This window comes from Lycium barbarum, chromosome 3 (assembly GCF_019175385.1).
Source record: "Lycium barbarum isolate Lr01 chromosome 3, ASM1917538v2, whole genome shotgun sequence".
NCBI lineage: Eukaryota > Viridiplantae > Streptophyta > Magnoliopsida > Solanales > Solanaceae > Lycium > Lycium barbarum.
The window spans coordinates 33,613,610-33,626,180 of record NC_083339.1 but is presented as its reverse complement, the minus strand read 5'-3'; the positions used below and the strand labels follow the sequence as shown (position 1 = coordinate 33,626,180).

The window sequence follows — 12,571 nt, the reverse complement described above, 5'->3', positions numbered from 1 at the left end:
AGGAGGGTGAGATTATAGCTTCTCAGGAGTTTGAAGAGGAAGCAAATAGTGGAAGGAATAGTCAGGATCAACTGATTGTTCAAAAGAAGGTTAAGGATCATATCCAAGAGCTTAATGCTGGTGTTGGTGTTGGTGTTGAAGTTGGTACTAAGGTTGAGAAAGCCAAGGTACAAGATGTTTAGAGGGTAGAGTTTGCAATCAGCCAGCAACAGTCTCTACAAGTCTCAAAGGGTGTTGCTATAAAACATGCAAGTATTTTTCAGGCTGAGGAGAAGGAGGAGACTGTGGATACTACACCAGTAAGAGCAGTCCAGGTACATGAGAATAATAGTGCACATCAAAACCACCAGCAGAACAATGCAGCAGTAGGTGTGCCAAATTAGAACAATAGTAGTAATTCAAGAAAAACAGCAAGTCCTAACCAAGGAAGATCATGTGGGTAAACTAATCAACTGGTGCAATATGTTTCTGGTAAAAATCAGAATCAAGTTACTAATATTCATGCAACTGGGCACAAGCAAGTTGCAATTCCTATTGGGGATGAGGCTAGAATAGACATGGATGAGGAGTCCACTGCACATAATTTCTTGAACGCTGCAAATGAGGGTGCTATATCTCCTAGGCAGGTGGCAAAAGGAGCAGGAAAAACAAGGAAAAAGGCAACAAAAGATAAACCTCAATTTTTAGGGGTGACAACAAGGAGGACTAATTCTGAATCCCATAATTAGTGATGAATGCATTAATATGGAATATTAGATCAGTGAACACCAAAAAAGCTTTCAAAAGGCTTTTGTCAATGCATAGAAAACACAGATTCTTCCTTATAGGTTTGATGGAGCCTTTTCAACAACCTTATAAATTGGATAGTTATAGGAGAAGGTTAGGCCTGGAAACTGCATTATGCAATGTTTTAGGCAAAATATGGGCCTTTGTGGATGCTGAATATGAAGTAAATGTGCTTGTAGATAGTGTCCAGCAAATCACTTTGAAGTTGTCAAACTCCAACAATAACACAGTGATGATTGGTACATTGGTGTATGCCAAATGTGACAGGACTGAAAGAATAGAATTGTGGGAATCCTTGTATCACTTAGCATCAGACATGACACTACCTTGGCTTGTGGGAGGAGATTTTAATGTCATTGTTCATGAAGAAGAGAAATATGGGGGTCTGCCTGTTACACTGAATGAAGTAGAAGCTTTTAGGCATTGCATTCAATCATGCAATCTCTCAGACCTGGGCTACAAAGGTAATATTTTCACTTGGTGGAATGGGAGAGGTGAAGATGATTGTGTATTCAAGAGACTAGATAAGTGTTTGGGCAGCTTTGAACTTCAGCAGCTGTTTCCAGGATTAGAGATCACACATTTTATCAAGTGTGGTTCAGATCATTCACCACTACTACTTGAATGCAAATAACAAGTTTAGTAGTTTAAGAAGTCTTTCAAATTCTTGAATTTCTGGACTAAACATGATACTTTCTTTGATGTGGTGAAAGATGGAGACTGATGTAGTGGCCAATTCTTTCATGACTTTCAATGTCAAACTATTGAAGTTGAAGAAAGTGTTATCAACTTGGAGTAAAAGTACTTATGGTGACATTTTTCAGAAGATTACTAATTTGGAGAAGGTCATTAAAGCTCATGAAGATTTTTTTGAAGCCAATCCATCATATGCCAATAGAGAAAAGCTCATGAAAGTCCTGGCAGAATTGACAAAAGTACTGCATTTAGAGGAGCAATGTTGGAAACAAAAGGCAGGCATGTCCTGGTTCCAAGATGGTGATAAAAATTCCAAATTTTTCCATGCTCATGTGAAGGGAAGAAACAAGAGGTTGCAGCTGAGCAGAATTCAAAATAGTGCAGGAATTTGGCTTGATGAGGAGAATGAAATTGCAGAAGAAGCAATCAGATTTTATCAGGCACAATTCCATGGAACTGTTGTCCCTACACAGTTTGATATCCTAAAACAACTTCTATTCATGATTTCAAAAGAACAAAATGAAGAATTGATTGCAAATCCTACAAAAGATGAAGTGAAGCAGGCAGTTTTTGGTTTAAATAGTGAAAGTGCAGGTGGACCTGATGGCTTCACTGGCCTGTTTTTTCAAAAATGTTCGGACATAGTTGGTGATGACATATTTCACATGGTCTGGGATTTATTCAGGGGATTTGAATTGCCAAGGTATATAACTCACACTAACCTTGTTTTATTGCCAAAAAAGCAAGAGGTATAAACTTTTAGTGACATGAGGCCTATAAGTTTGAGCAATTTTATAAACAAGGTATTTTCTAGAGTTGTGCATGAAAGATTAGTTCAGTTGCTTCCAAATTTGATATCTCAAAATCAAGCAGGATTTGTGAGAGGAAGGAGCATTGTAGAGAACATCTTATTAACACAAGAGATAATCACTGATATCAGACTCAGAACTAAAAGGGGAAATCATCAATTTGTTCCTAATGTAGTCATGAAGTTGGACATGACAAAGGCATATGATAGATTGTCATGGATTTTTCTTACAAATGTGCTGAGAAAAATGGGATTTGGGAAACAATTCATTAGTCTGATTTATGAGATTATTGGACATAACTGGTACTCAGTGTTAGTGAATGGACAACCTCATGGTTTTTTCCATTCTATTAGGGGTGTCAAACAAGGTGATCCTTTGTCACCTACTTTGTTCATATTGGCTGCTGAGGTGTTATCAAGTGGATTGAATACACTACATGAAAACCTATGGTTTATTATCTTTGGCTTGCCCAAATGGAGTCCAAAAATCAACCACTTATCATATGCAGATGACACCATAATCTTCTCTTCCTCTTGTGAGATATCATTGGGACTGATTATGAATGTTTTGAAGGATTATGAACAAGCTTCTGGCCAGTTGATTAACAAGTCCAAAAGCTCTATATACTTGCATGACAAGGTGGATAATGAAGTATTCCAAAAGGTGGAGAGGATCACTGGTATTGCAAGGAAGAACTTTCCTTTAATGTACTTAGGCTGTCTGATTTTTTATGCCAGACCACAAATGTCATTTTACTTAGAGTTGATTTCCATGGTTAGAAACAGTCTTCAAGGATGGAAAGGAAAATTATTATCATTTAGTGGAAGAGCCATTTTACTGAAACATGTTTTACAAGCAATGCCAATGCACTTGCTTTCAGCAATTGATCCACCTCATTTTGTTATTGAAAAGCTTGACAAGATATTTGCCCAATTCTTTTGGAGCAATACCATTGGTGAGAGGGGTACACATTGGACAAAGTGGTATATAGTATGCTTGCCTCAAGATGAAGGTGGACTAGGATTCAGATCCCTTAGTGACATGTCAATGGCATTGTGTGCTAAGTTGTGGTGGAACTTCAGAACTAAACCTTCTTTGTGGAGTGCATTCATGAGAAACAAATAGTTGAAGAAAAATAATCCTATCCTAGTGCCTTGGAAGAGAGGATCTCACATCTTGAGGAAACTGCTTCAAGCAAGGGACTTGATTGATCATCAAATCTGGTGGCAGCCTAGAATGGGTTCAGCACTGTTTTGGTTTGATAACTGGTCAGGTTTAGGCCCTTTATACTTTTAAACTTCATCAAATTTTTATTGTAATGAGGAGATTAATAATGTATCTGATGTAGTGACTCAAAGAAGATGGAATGTTCCAGCCATTAGGAACAATCTTCCTGAGGAACTAGCTGAGTACATTCTCAATGAAGTACAACCTCCTGCTAAGCCTGATGAACTTGACAAACCTTGGTGGATGCTTGAAACTAGAGGGGAATTTTCTATTAAGTCTGCTTGGGAATACAGAAGGAGCAAGGGTGAAAAAAGAGAGGTGTACAAGAAGATATGGGTGAAAGTATTACCATTCAAAATTTCACTACTGATGTGGAGAGTTTGGCACTTCAAAGTACCCTTAGATGATGTGGTTAGAAGTTGGGGGTACAATATGCCTTCTAAGTGTTGTTGTTCTGTTGAACCAAAAGCAGGAATCAGTACCTTATATCTTTTTGAGGTGTGAAGCTGCACAAAGGATACGTTCCTATTTCTGTTCATCTGTTGGCTTTAACATTGCAGGAATGCATTTGCAGCAGGTAATCTTGAAATGGTGGACTGCTAATGTCATGCCTAGATTGAAATCTATTTTCTATGCTTTGCCTTCTATCATAGTGTGGGAGATTTGGAAGAAAAGAAATGGAGATAAGCATAGGGATAGAGTTACCATTAGCAGAATCATTTATCAAGTTTCAAGTACTATTCAGCAACTTGTTAAATTGAGAAAACCGGGAATCAAAACAGTCCCACATAGGTGGCATGATATTCTCAGAATACTTGAGCAATTTGTACCTAAATTATAAGTTACTCAAGTTATGTGGAATTTGCCAAATGATAGAACTTGGAAGTGTAACACAGATGGCGCTACTAGGGGCAATCCTGGTAGAAGCTCATTTGCTTTTTGTGTGAGAAATAGCAATGGAGATCTGATTCATGCTCATGCAAAGGAGATGGGGGATGAGACTAGTACCAATACTGATTCAGAGGCACTAGCATTACTTTAAGCTGCTAGATACAGCCTTTCTCAGCATGTTTATTCTTTCATACTTGAAACTGATTCTTTGTTAATAAAGAATATCTTGGATAGACAGTGGAAGCCTCCTTGGAATATTGCTTTTGTGGTAGAGGAAGCATTTGACATAATTGACAATGCTGATGTACAAGTACTGCACATATTGAGAGAGGGCAATCAACTGGCTGATAACTTGGAAAATTATGCTCTTGATAACGGAGAAGTGATAGCCAACTCCTTTGCAGAACTGGATTCAAAAGGGAAGAGGATTCTCAATAGTGACAAGCTACGATGTCCCTATTTGAGAATCAAGACTCAGAGGAGATACTAAAGGAGAGATCTGGTGGTGTGAAGGGGAGAGGCCTTTATCATTATACTCAAGTCCTTAGGGAGGAGAGTATAGTGATACTGTTTTCTACTAACTTATTTTTCTGTTTTGCAGGTAACATTGTCACTTTGGTGATTAATGAAATTCATACAAGATGGAGGAATAAAACCAACTGGACTGCAAGCTTAAATACTTTTGTATATGTCATTGATCCTGTTGGATATGATTTGATGTATACATGGTTCACTTTATATTTTCCCTACTATTTCATTGATCTTACATGCATAGGAGATGATATGAAAGCAGCCAAAAAAGTGCATTACAGGGTTCACATAACATTTGCAGACCTGTCCATAATTTGTATTAATGATCTTTCTCATAGAGGACATAATTTGGTTCTTTTTTGGATATGGTATTCATCCATTGATCTTACTGCATTTAGACAGGATATGGATTTGGCAAGAAGCAGGAGGCAGATTACAGCTTTTACAAGGGAATATGCAGATGCTGGAAGATGCAGGTCATTGGATGCAGCATGGAGTTGGCACATAACTGATGCAAAGGCAAATATGATCCATGTAGGGACATATTTTCACTCAGTGGTATTAGCATTTTATGCTCATTCTGAGGGAAATATGTCAATATGTGGAGAATGTTTCAACCTTTGTAAAGGAAGATGGCTAACAAGCTACAACATTGAGGATCCAACAAGAGGAAGATTCTGTAATTTGGAGACATGGACTGCGGCACTCAAATACATTGAGATTGTGGTAGATAGCAGCATAAGGAGACAACAAAATTTGTTATGCATGGTTCTGAGGCTTGGTTTGGTTCATTGGTGCTTGAAATCATCATGGAAAAATACAAGTAGGCCATGCATGCAACACAATAGTCAGGGAAACAGTTTTAAACAACCCTAGTTCATCTATTAGCAATTTGTAGAATCAATTTAAGACACATCACAAGTCTTAAATTGATCTTTAGTTTAATTTTGCATTACTTATTAACCTTAGGCTACATTTGTAAAGACTAAGGATTTTGTTTTGAGAAAATATATAAAATCAGCCCTAGGCCAAAAGCATAGTGGACTTTATTGAAAAAAAGAAGAAGTTTATTTTATTAGGAAAAAGACTTTTATCGTTATCTAAATGAAAATTAATGATGGGATTACTATGATCTTATATATGATATATATTATTATAAAAATATTACGTGGAGTAATTTTATTTTAATTGATAAAATGAGATTAAGAAGAAAAAAATTACCTCTCACTTTTTTATTAGGTAAAAGGATTTTAAAAGAAAAGAAACCTTAAAAATAATATTTTCATAAAAATAATGTGTTTAAAAAGAAAAGAAACAATATGTTTATTAGGAAAAGGGCATTTTTGACCCAATTAAGTAACAATAGGGGCATTTTTGTCCAATTTCGTATAGTTTAAGGGCATTTTTGACTAAATTATGAAAGGAGGGCATTTTTTTTTCAATTCGCATAGTTTAAAGGTATTTTTGACCCTTTTCCGTAAATATAATCATGATCATTGATTGCTTTTGACAAATATTAGTGAGCTTTTCATGTACATCGACAAGTATCTGTTAAACCCCGGAAAATTTCACGTTACCAAGATTGTAGACAGCTTAGTATGAGCTCAAAGAAGAATAAAGTCATACAAGTATTAAGGGTGAAGATTATATTATATGAGTAGTACATGGGAAGCTGAGCAAGTCCTAAGAAGGACCCTTAAGACAAATATGAGCATAAGCGCTCCAAAAGGATGATTTAAGGAGATGTTTTTCCGACGATCTGACTTGGAGAGGCCAAAGCGCTATTATAAGTTTGGAATTCGGAAAATCACCAAAAATGAAAGTTGTAGATACTTGAAATAACTTTCCAACCATAGGTCGTGGGCTCTCATACAATATTGGAATCAAACGTTACGGGCATTTTAAGATTGACTGTCAAGGCAGGAAATTAACCCTGTGCGAACGCGCCACGTGGTAGCGCGATCGTGATGAGCAAATTTTAAGTTAGTCCAGGCAGAACCTGGACCGTTATATAAAGGGGTTACCCCCCTTATTTCTTCAGCCAACACACCCAAAACTCCCTCTAATCTTTTGGAAATTTCCCCTAAGCTCCCCACACCAACTTTTAAGCCAAAACCAGGTATAATTCCCGAATTCCGGTTCGGATAGCGTATAGTTGCAACTAAAAAATCGTATAGCAGCACGTTGTGGCTTAAGCTCATGGTGGAGAAGTGAAGATATAGTAATATTATCGAGGGAAAGGAATGCGTCTCTTGTTATTAATGTTAATCTTGGTTTATTTACGGAGATGTAGCTGTTAAATAATTATAAAATGATTTTGTTGGTGGAAATATGGGATAAACACCATATGGGATGTTTATGAAAAATCTTGGTATTGAGAATACTATGGTTGGTGTTGGTATTGTTGTTGTTGTTGTTGGTTGCGGAATTGAAATTTCGGGCTAGGCATATAAACAGGGGAGATGCTGCCCTATTTTTGGCAGAATATAAAATAGTATGACTTGAAAACTTTGAACAAGTGTGCGATAATGAGTCTAACGTTAGTGTAAATCCTCTTGAATGTAGATTTACGAGCTCAGATGGATAAGCATAACTAATAAGCGGTCGAACAGTTATGTTAAGGCTCGTCCTTTTCTTTCAGAGGCATGATTCCTATGTTATGATTCCATATATGTTTTCATCCTCTTCTTACCTCCAAAAGTTAGACGTTCATGATTCTTAATAAGTTTCTTATGATGCCAAAGAAGAGATGTTTTCTATGATGATTATGATGGCGATGATGATCACATGTTTAAAGGTTTCAAGCTTATGGTTTCAATGTGAATATGAATATGAGAATGTTGAGCTATTCCTTGATTTTCAATTTTATTCATTGATGATGACTCTATTTCCAAAGGTCCCAAAGTGTATAAGTTGACGCTTTGTGAGAATTATGATTTTATGTTATGTTTTCCCTTGATGTTATTCTTCATTGACAGTCTCACCTCATAATGCTATTCCCTTGTATTATTCCACAATACAATCAGAGGTTTTCCCTTGACTGTCGGTAACCTCTGATTGTATTATGTTTTCTCTTGATTTTTCGCGTGTTCTCGAGACGATGTCTCTTGTGTTGATTGTTCAGGAGAAAGTATTGCTCAGTTATAGATTGTGTATGGGCCCAGATTAATCAGTGAGAAGTAAAAGCAAGCATAGAAATGCTTGGCCAGTAGTGGTCGGGCACTTGTCACGGCTCATCAGTTTGGGTCGTGACAAAAGTGGTATCAGAGCAGTTCATCCTAGGGATTGTCTACTGACCCTGTCCGGTATAGTCCTGTTTATGGGTGTGAAGCCGGCCACACTTATAAACAGGAGGCTGCGGGCCATTTAGGAGTCACTGACCTTTCCTTCTGTCTTAGATCGTACGATAGAGCCTGAGTCTGGGAAAGATTATTTCTGACACCCTTTTCCTGTAAGTAAGCACAGATTGATAAAGATGAAGATATCAGCCTTAGATAGTGGGGGTGCTAAGAAGACCCCTAGAGTAGATTCAGGACCACAGGCTCCAGGACCGAGCAGGAAGAGTCTTAGCTATTGCATCGCGATCGATCCCTCTAAGGACCCCACGATGATTCCGCAGGAATTTCTGACTTCTAGAGAGGAGGATCCACCGGAGGGTAGTTATGACACGGACCCGTCGAAGGTTCGTATGAGACAGGGACGCCAGAGGAGGAGATTCCCGAGGCTGTACCAGTACCAGAGATGACTCCCCCAGCTGCTCCTATGGCAGAGCACTATGTCAGGCCAGCTACGCCTAAGAGTATTACTGATTATTCCAGCCCTCTATGTTGTCCGTCAGTGAACCAATAGTTTCCCGAGTATCTGTATTCCTCGGATTCAGATGAGAGAGATGAGGATGGACAGACTAGCCGGTGGTGGGAGGATAATGCAGAGGACACTTCACTTTATAGCCCACCGGACCAAGCTCAGGATAGGTCGATTATAGGTATATGAGTTTTTATTGAAATGTCCTATGTGCGTATGTAATTGCTACAGGGTAATACTTAATAGTGATGAGCGGAAATTCGGTAATACTTAATAGTGATGAGCGGAAATTCTAGAGGGGACCAATAACTTAAGTATTTTTAAGTAACTACGATCAAGGTGTTTTCGCCACCATTGGTAATCTTGAAATTTGGGATGAAAAGTAGTCATACATGCAGATTGAAGGTGATTGTTGAGAATTTCAAAGGCCAAATTAGCATTTGCTTAGTCGAAAGAGTAAGAGATCCCTTTTAATCCGGAGGGAGACGTATTACGAGAATTTATTGGAATCCATTAGGACCTCAATTTGTTCTAGGTCATGCGATAAAGGCCGCGCAGTAGGATGGACGCGATCATACCAGCACTAACGCACCGGATCCCATCAGAACTCTGAAGTTAAGCGTGCTGGGGTGAGAGTAATATTAGGATGGGTGACCCCCTGGGAAGTGTACTAAGAGTCCCATAAATGCGGACATAAGAGACAGATGAGAAGCTAGAGTAACCTAAGGGAAATTGGAGTACGCGGAGTGGTTAGAAACCCTAAAAGGTCGCGACGAATGAGGCGGACCAGACAGACAAGGAGAAAGAAGGCGCATCACAGCTCTAGAATTGGGATAAGTTCGAATAGTATTTGGAAATACTTTGTAAGCGAGGCGTTAGTAAATATATATATATATATATATATATATATATATATATATATATATATATATATATATATGTAAGTGTATGACATCCCATATGTGGCTGCGCCAACCGATATGTGTGTCCCAACAACCGACGTTGCTATATACTGAAGGTATTAATCGAACAGGGTAATGAAGTTCAAGTGACAAAAGTGGTACAGATCTTACAAGGTAAGTTGATGTTATTTTCACTACAAGTTAGAGTTAAAAAGTCCTAATGCAATAACATCAGGGAAAGGAAGAAAGTGAGTATATAGAAATTAAAGAGATTAGAATATCTTGAGACAAGGAAGAAAAATAAAAGAGAAGTAAGGAACGAGGGTGAGTGAAGCTTCCAAGAGAGACGACGGGCAAGGGACTATTTGAATAAAATTTGAAAGCAGGTATGTGAAAGGAATAGGGTAAGGTAGCACGGACAAGAGATGAACGTGTAGGATTAGAAAAACAAATATTGGTAAATGGGACTGAAGGGAAGTATCCACGAATAGGAAGGGGAAGTGAGGAAGAATAAGCAGGTTCGGTAATAATGTTAAGGGATTCCCAGTTCTTGAGAGGCAATCGAAGAAATAAAGGCACGACCAAGCAGACATAATCACCTTGGAAAGAAAGAAAGCTCTCCTAAAAGGTGATTTGGAAATAAAACGGATCTGCAACTCTAAAAGGATATTCTATGAACTTCAGGGTCAATGTTATAACCGGATGAGGGGAGGAAAGTATTTAGGAGAAAAGTAACTAGAAATCTTTAACCACGGGAGTAAGAAGGATACTTTAACAATTTGGTTGTAGGAAACTGATCAATCATCGAGATAAGAACGAGGATGATGGGTCGATGTTACACCTCGAAAATTTCCCCGTGAACGTACAATGAATAGACTAACGAAGAATACGAGTATACGATGTTTTAATCAGAAGGGAATGACGTTTGACGACCCTAAGTAAGATTTCAAAGGAAATAGGAACAAGAGATAGGTTATGCTCCACAATGACTAATTATAGGTTTTGAAGACGTGAAAGTTGCAGATTTGCACTTTGGCCCAGTCGATCATAAAATGGAATACGGACCGTAAAGTGCTATACGGCCCGTAAACTACCATGTCGTATTTCAACTTACAAAACTTGAACTTTCTATCAAAGATTTGAATGGTTAAAAACGACTTGAAATACGGATCGTAAACTGAAATACGGCCCGTAAACTGAGTTGTAAACCACCACGTCCTCAGCCTGACTTTCTGGTTATGTTATGCTTTAATACGTCCACAGAATACAGACCGTAAACTGGAATACGGACCGTAAACTGGGTTTACGACCACTGTGCACTTCAACTACTGTTCATTCAAAATCAGATTTTAAGTCATTAAAAGGAGACCCAAGCTCATTAAATTCATTTCATTTCCACGATACTTCTCTCTAGAAACCTCTAGAATACTCTCAACTCTTCATCTACAAGAAAGCAAAGGAAATCAAAGATCAATATCAAGAATCCAAGTGAATCAAGTGTATGAAACTCATCAAAGTTAAGAAATATAAAGAGAAATAAACTAGGGTTTTGGTGCAAGAAGATTAATACCACTCAAGGCTAGTTCCTACAACATCTAAGGTAAGTTTTATGGCATTTACATGTTATTTAGAGTATGGAAGAGTTGAAACACTTGGATTATAAGAGGATGTAAGAAATGTTGAGTAAAGGTTTGAAATGAGCCATGATCATTGATAATTTGTGATTATAAAAATGTTACGAATGACATTTAGAACATGACGTAAGTATCCTATGTGAGAAAAATGCAACAATGAACCATAACCATGATTATGGAGAAAGTGAAGACAAATTGTGAAATACGGATATTGTAAACGAATGATGAGTGTTGTCTATCATATTGAGAATGTTGTTATGAACGTTTGAGAGTTGATATAGATTATGGGAAAAATAGTATAAACAAAGTAAACGCTGCCCAATTTTTCCCTAGAATGGTAGCGCGTTCTTATAGACGATTAACAAACGTTAGCGCGAATTCTCTCTTGAAGGTAGAAACGTGATATCGAAGGAGAACAAGCAAGTGATAGCTTGGTTAAACGTCAAAGGTATGTGAGGCTAGTCCTTTCCTTCTAATGGCATGAATCCTATAGCATGACTCTCTTTCCTCTTCATGAGTTCCTATATTCCAGAAAACTAAAAGCCTATGTCTATGAATAGCTATATAAGACAAGAGACATGTTATGAGCCCTATAATGATATGGTGATCCTATAATGATAATGATGTTATTTATTTCTCACACTCACCTTATATGTTAGTTCCTTCAAGGTGAGGCAGAATGTCAAAGAAGCTCCATAATGAAATCGGGGGATCACGACCTTACGTCACCCCGATAAAGTGTAGTTGTTCTTGAGCCCTATGCATGTACTATGATAAACATATTATGATAAGTATATTATGATAAGAATACTATGATGAGCATGTATGATGATGATATAACACCACGCCTATATGGCCTGGCAGTCACCGCTAAGGCGGGCAGCTATACACCATGGCCAGACGGCATGGGCAGACACCACTAGTGGGCGGCATGAGATGATACCTCGGACACGGGAGGCCTTGACGCAGGCTATTGTTATGATTATCACACCGATCCGATATGGACGGGCAGCTTATACATTATTACACCGTACCTATATGGGCGGGCAGCTTATACATTTATGCATATATGATATGACGATGATTATGAGTGAGACAGTACACATTACTTCTTTTATATTTGACAGTCAGATACAAATGTTTCACATTGATATTTCCTTTGTATCATTGTCGTATTTCATTATTTATGCCTCTCATACTCAGTACAATGTTCGTACTGACGTCCGTTTTCTTTGGATGCTGTGTTCATGCCCATAGGTAGATAGGGAGGAGAGCTTGACCCAGATTCGTC

The 12,571-nt window shown here is 38.0% G+C and overlaps 1 protein-coding gene and 1 pseudogene across 1 annotated transcript; both read left to right on the top strand.

Annotated features, from left to right (window-relative positions):
• Positions 1–730: 730 nt before the first annotated feature.
• Positions 731–1,420, top strand: LOC132630676 (uncharacterized). Its single transcript, XM_060346234.1, has one exon. The coding sequence runs from the start codon at positions 731–733 to the stop codon at positions 1,418–1,420; it is 690 nt and encodes a 229-aa protein (XP_060202217.1).
• A 7,888-nt stretch (positions 1,421–9,308) lies between these two features.
• Positions 9,309–9,425, top strand: LOC132634568 (5S ribosomal RNA; annotated as a pseudogene).
• The last annotated feature ends 3,146 nt before the right edge of the window (positions 9,426–12,571 follow it).

Excerpts from the sequence above, each read along its gene's own strand:
- LOC132630676 (XM_060346234.1), top strand. The coding sequence starts at position 731 with ATGAATGCATTAATATGGAATATTAGATCAGTGAACACCAAAAAAGCT.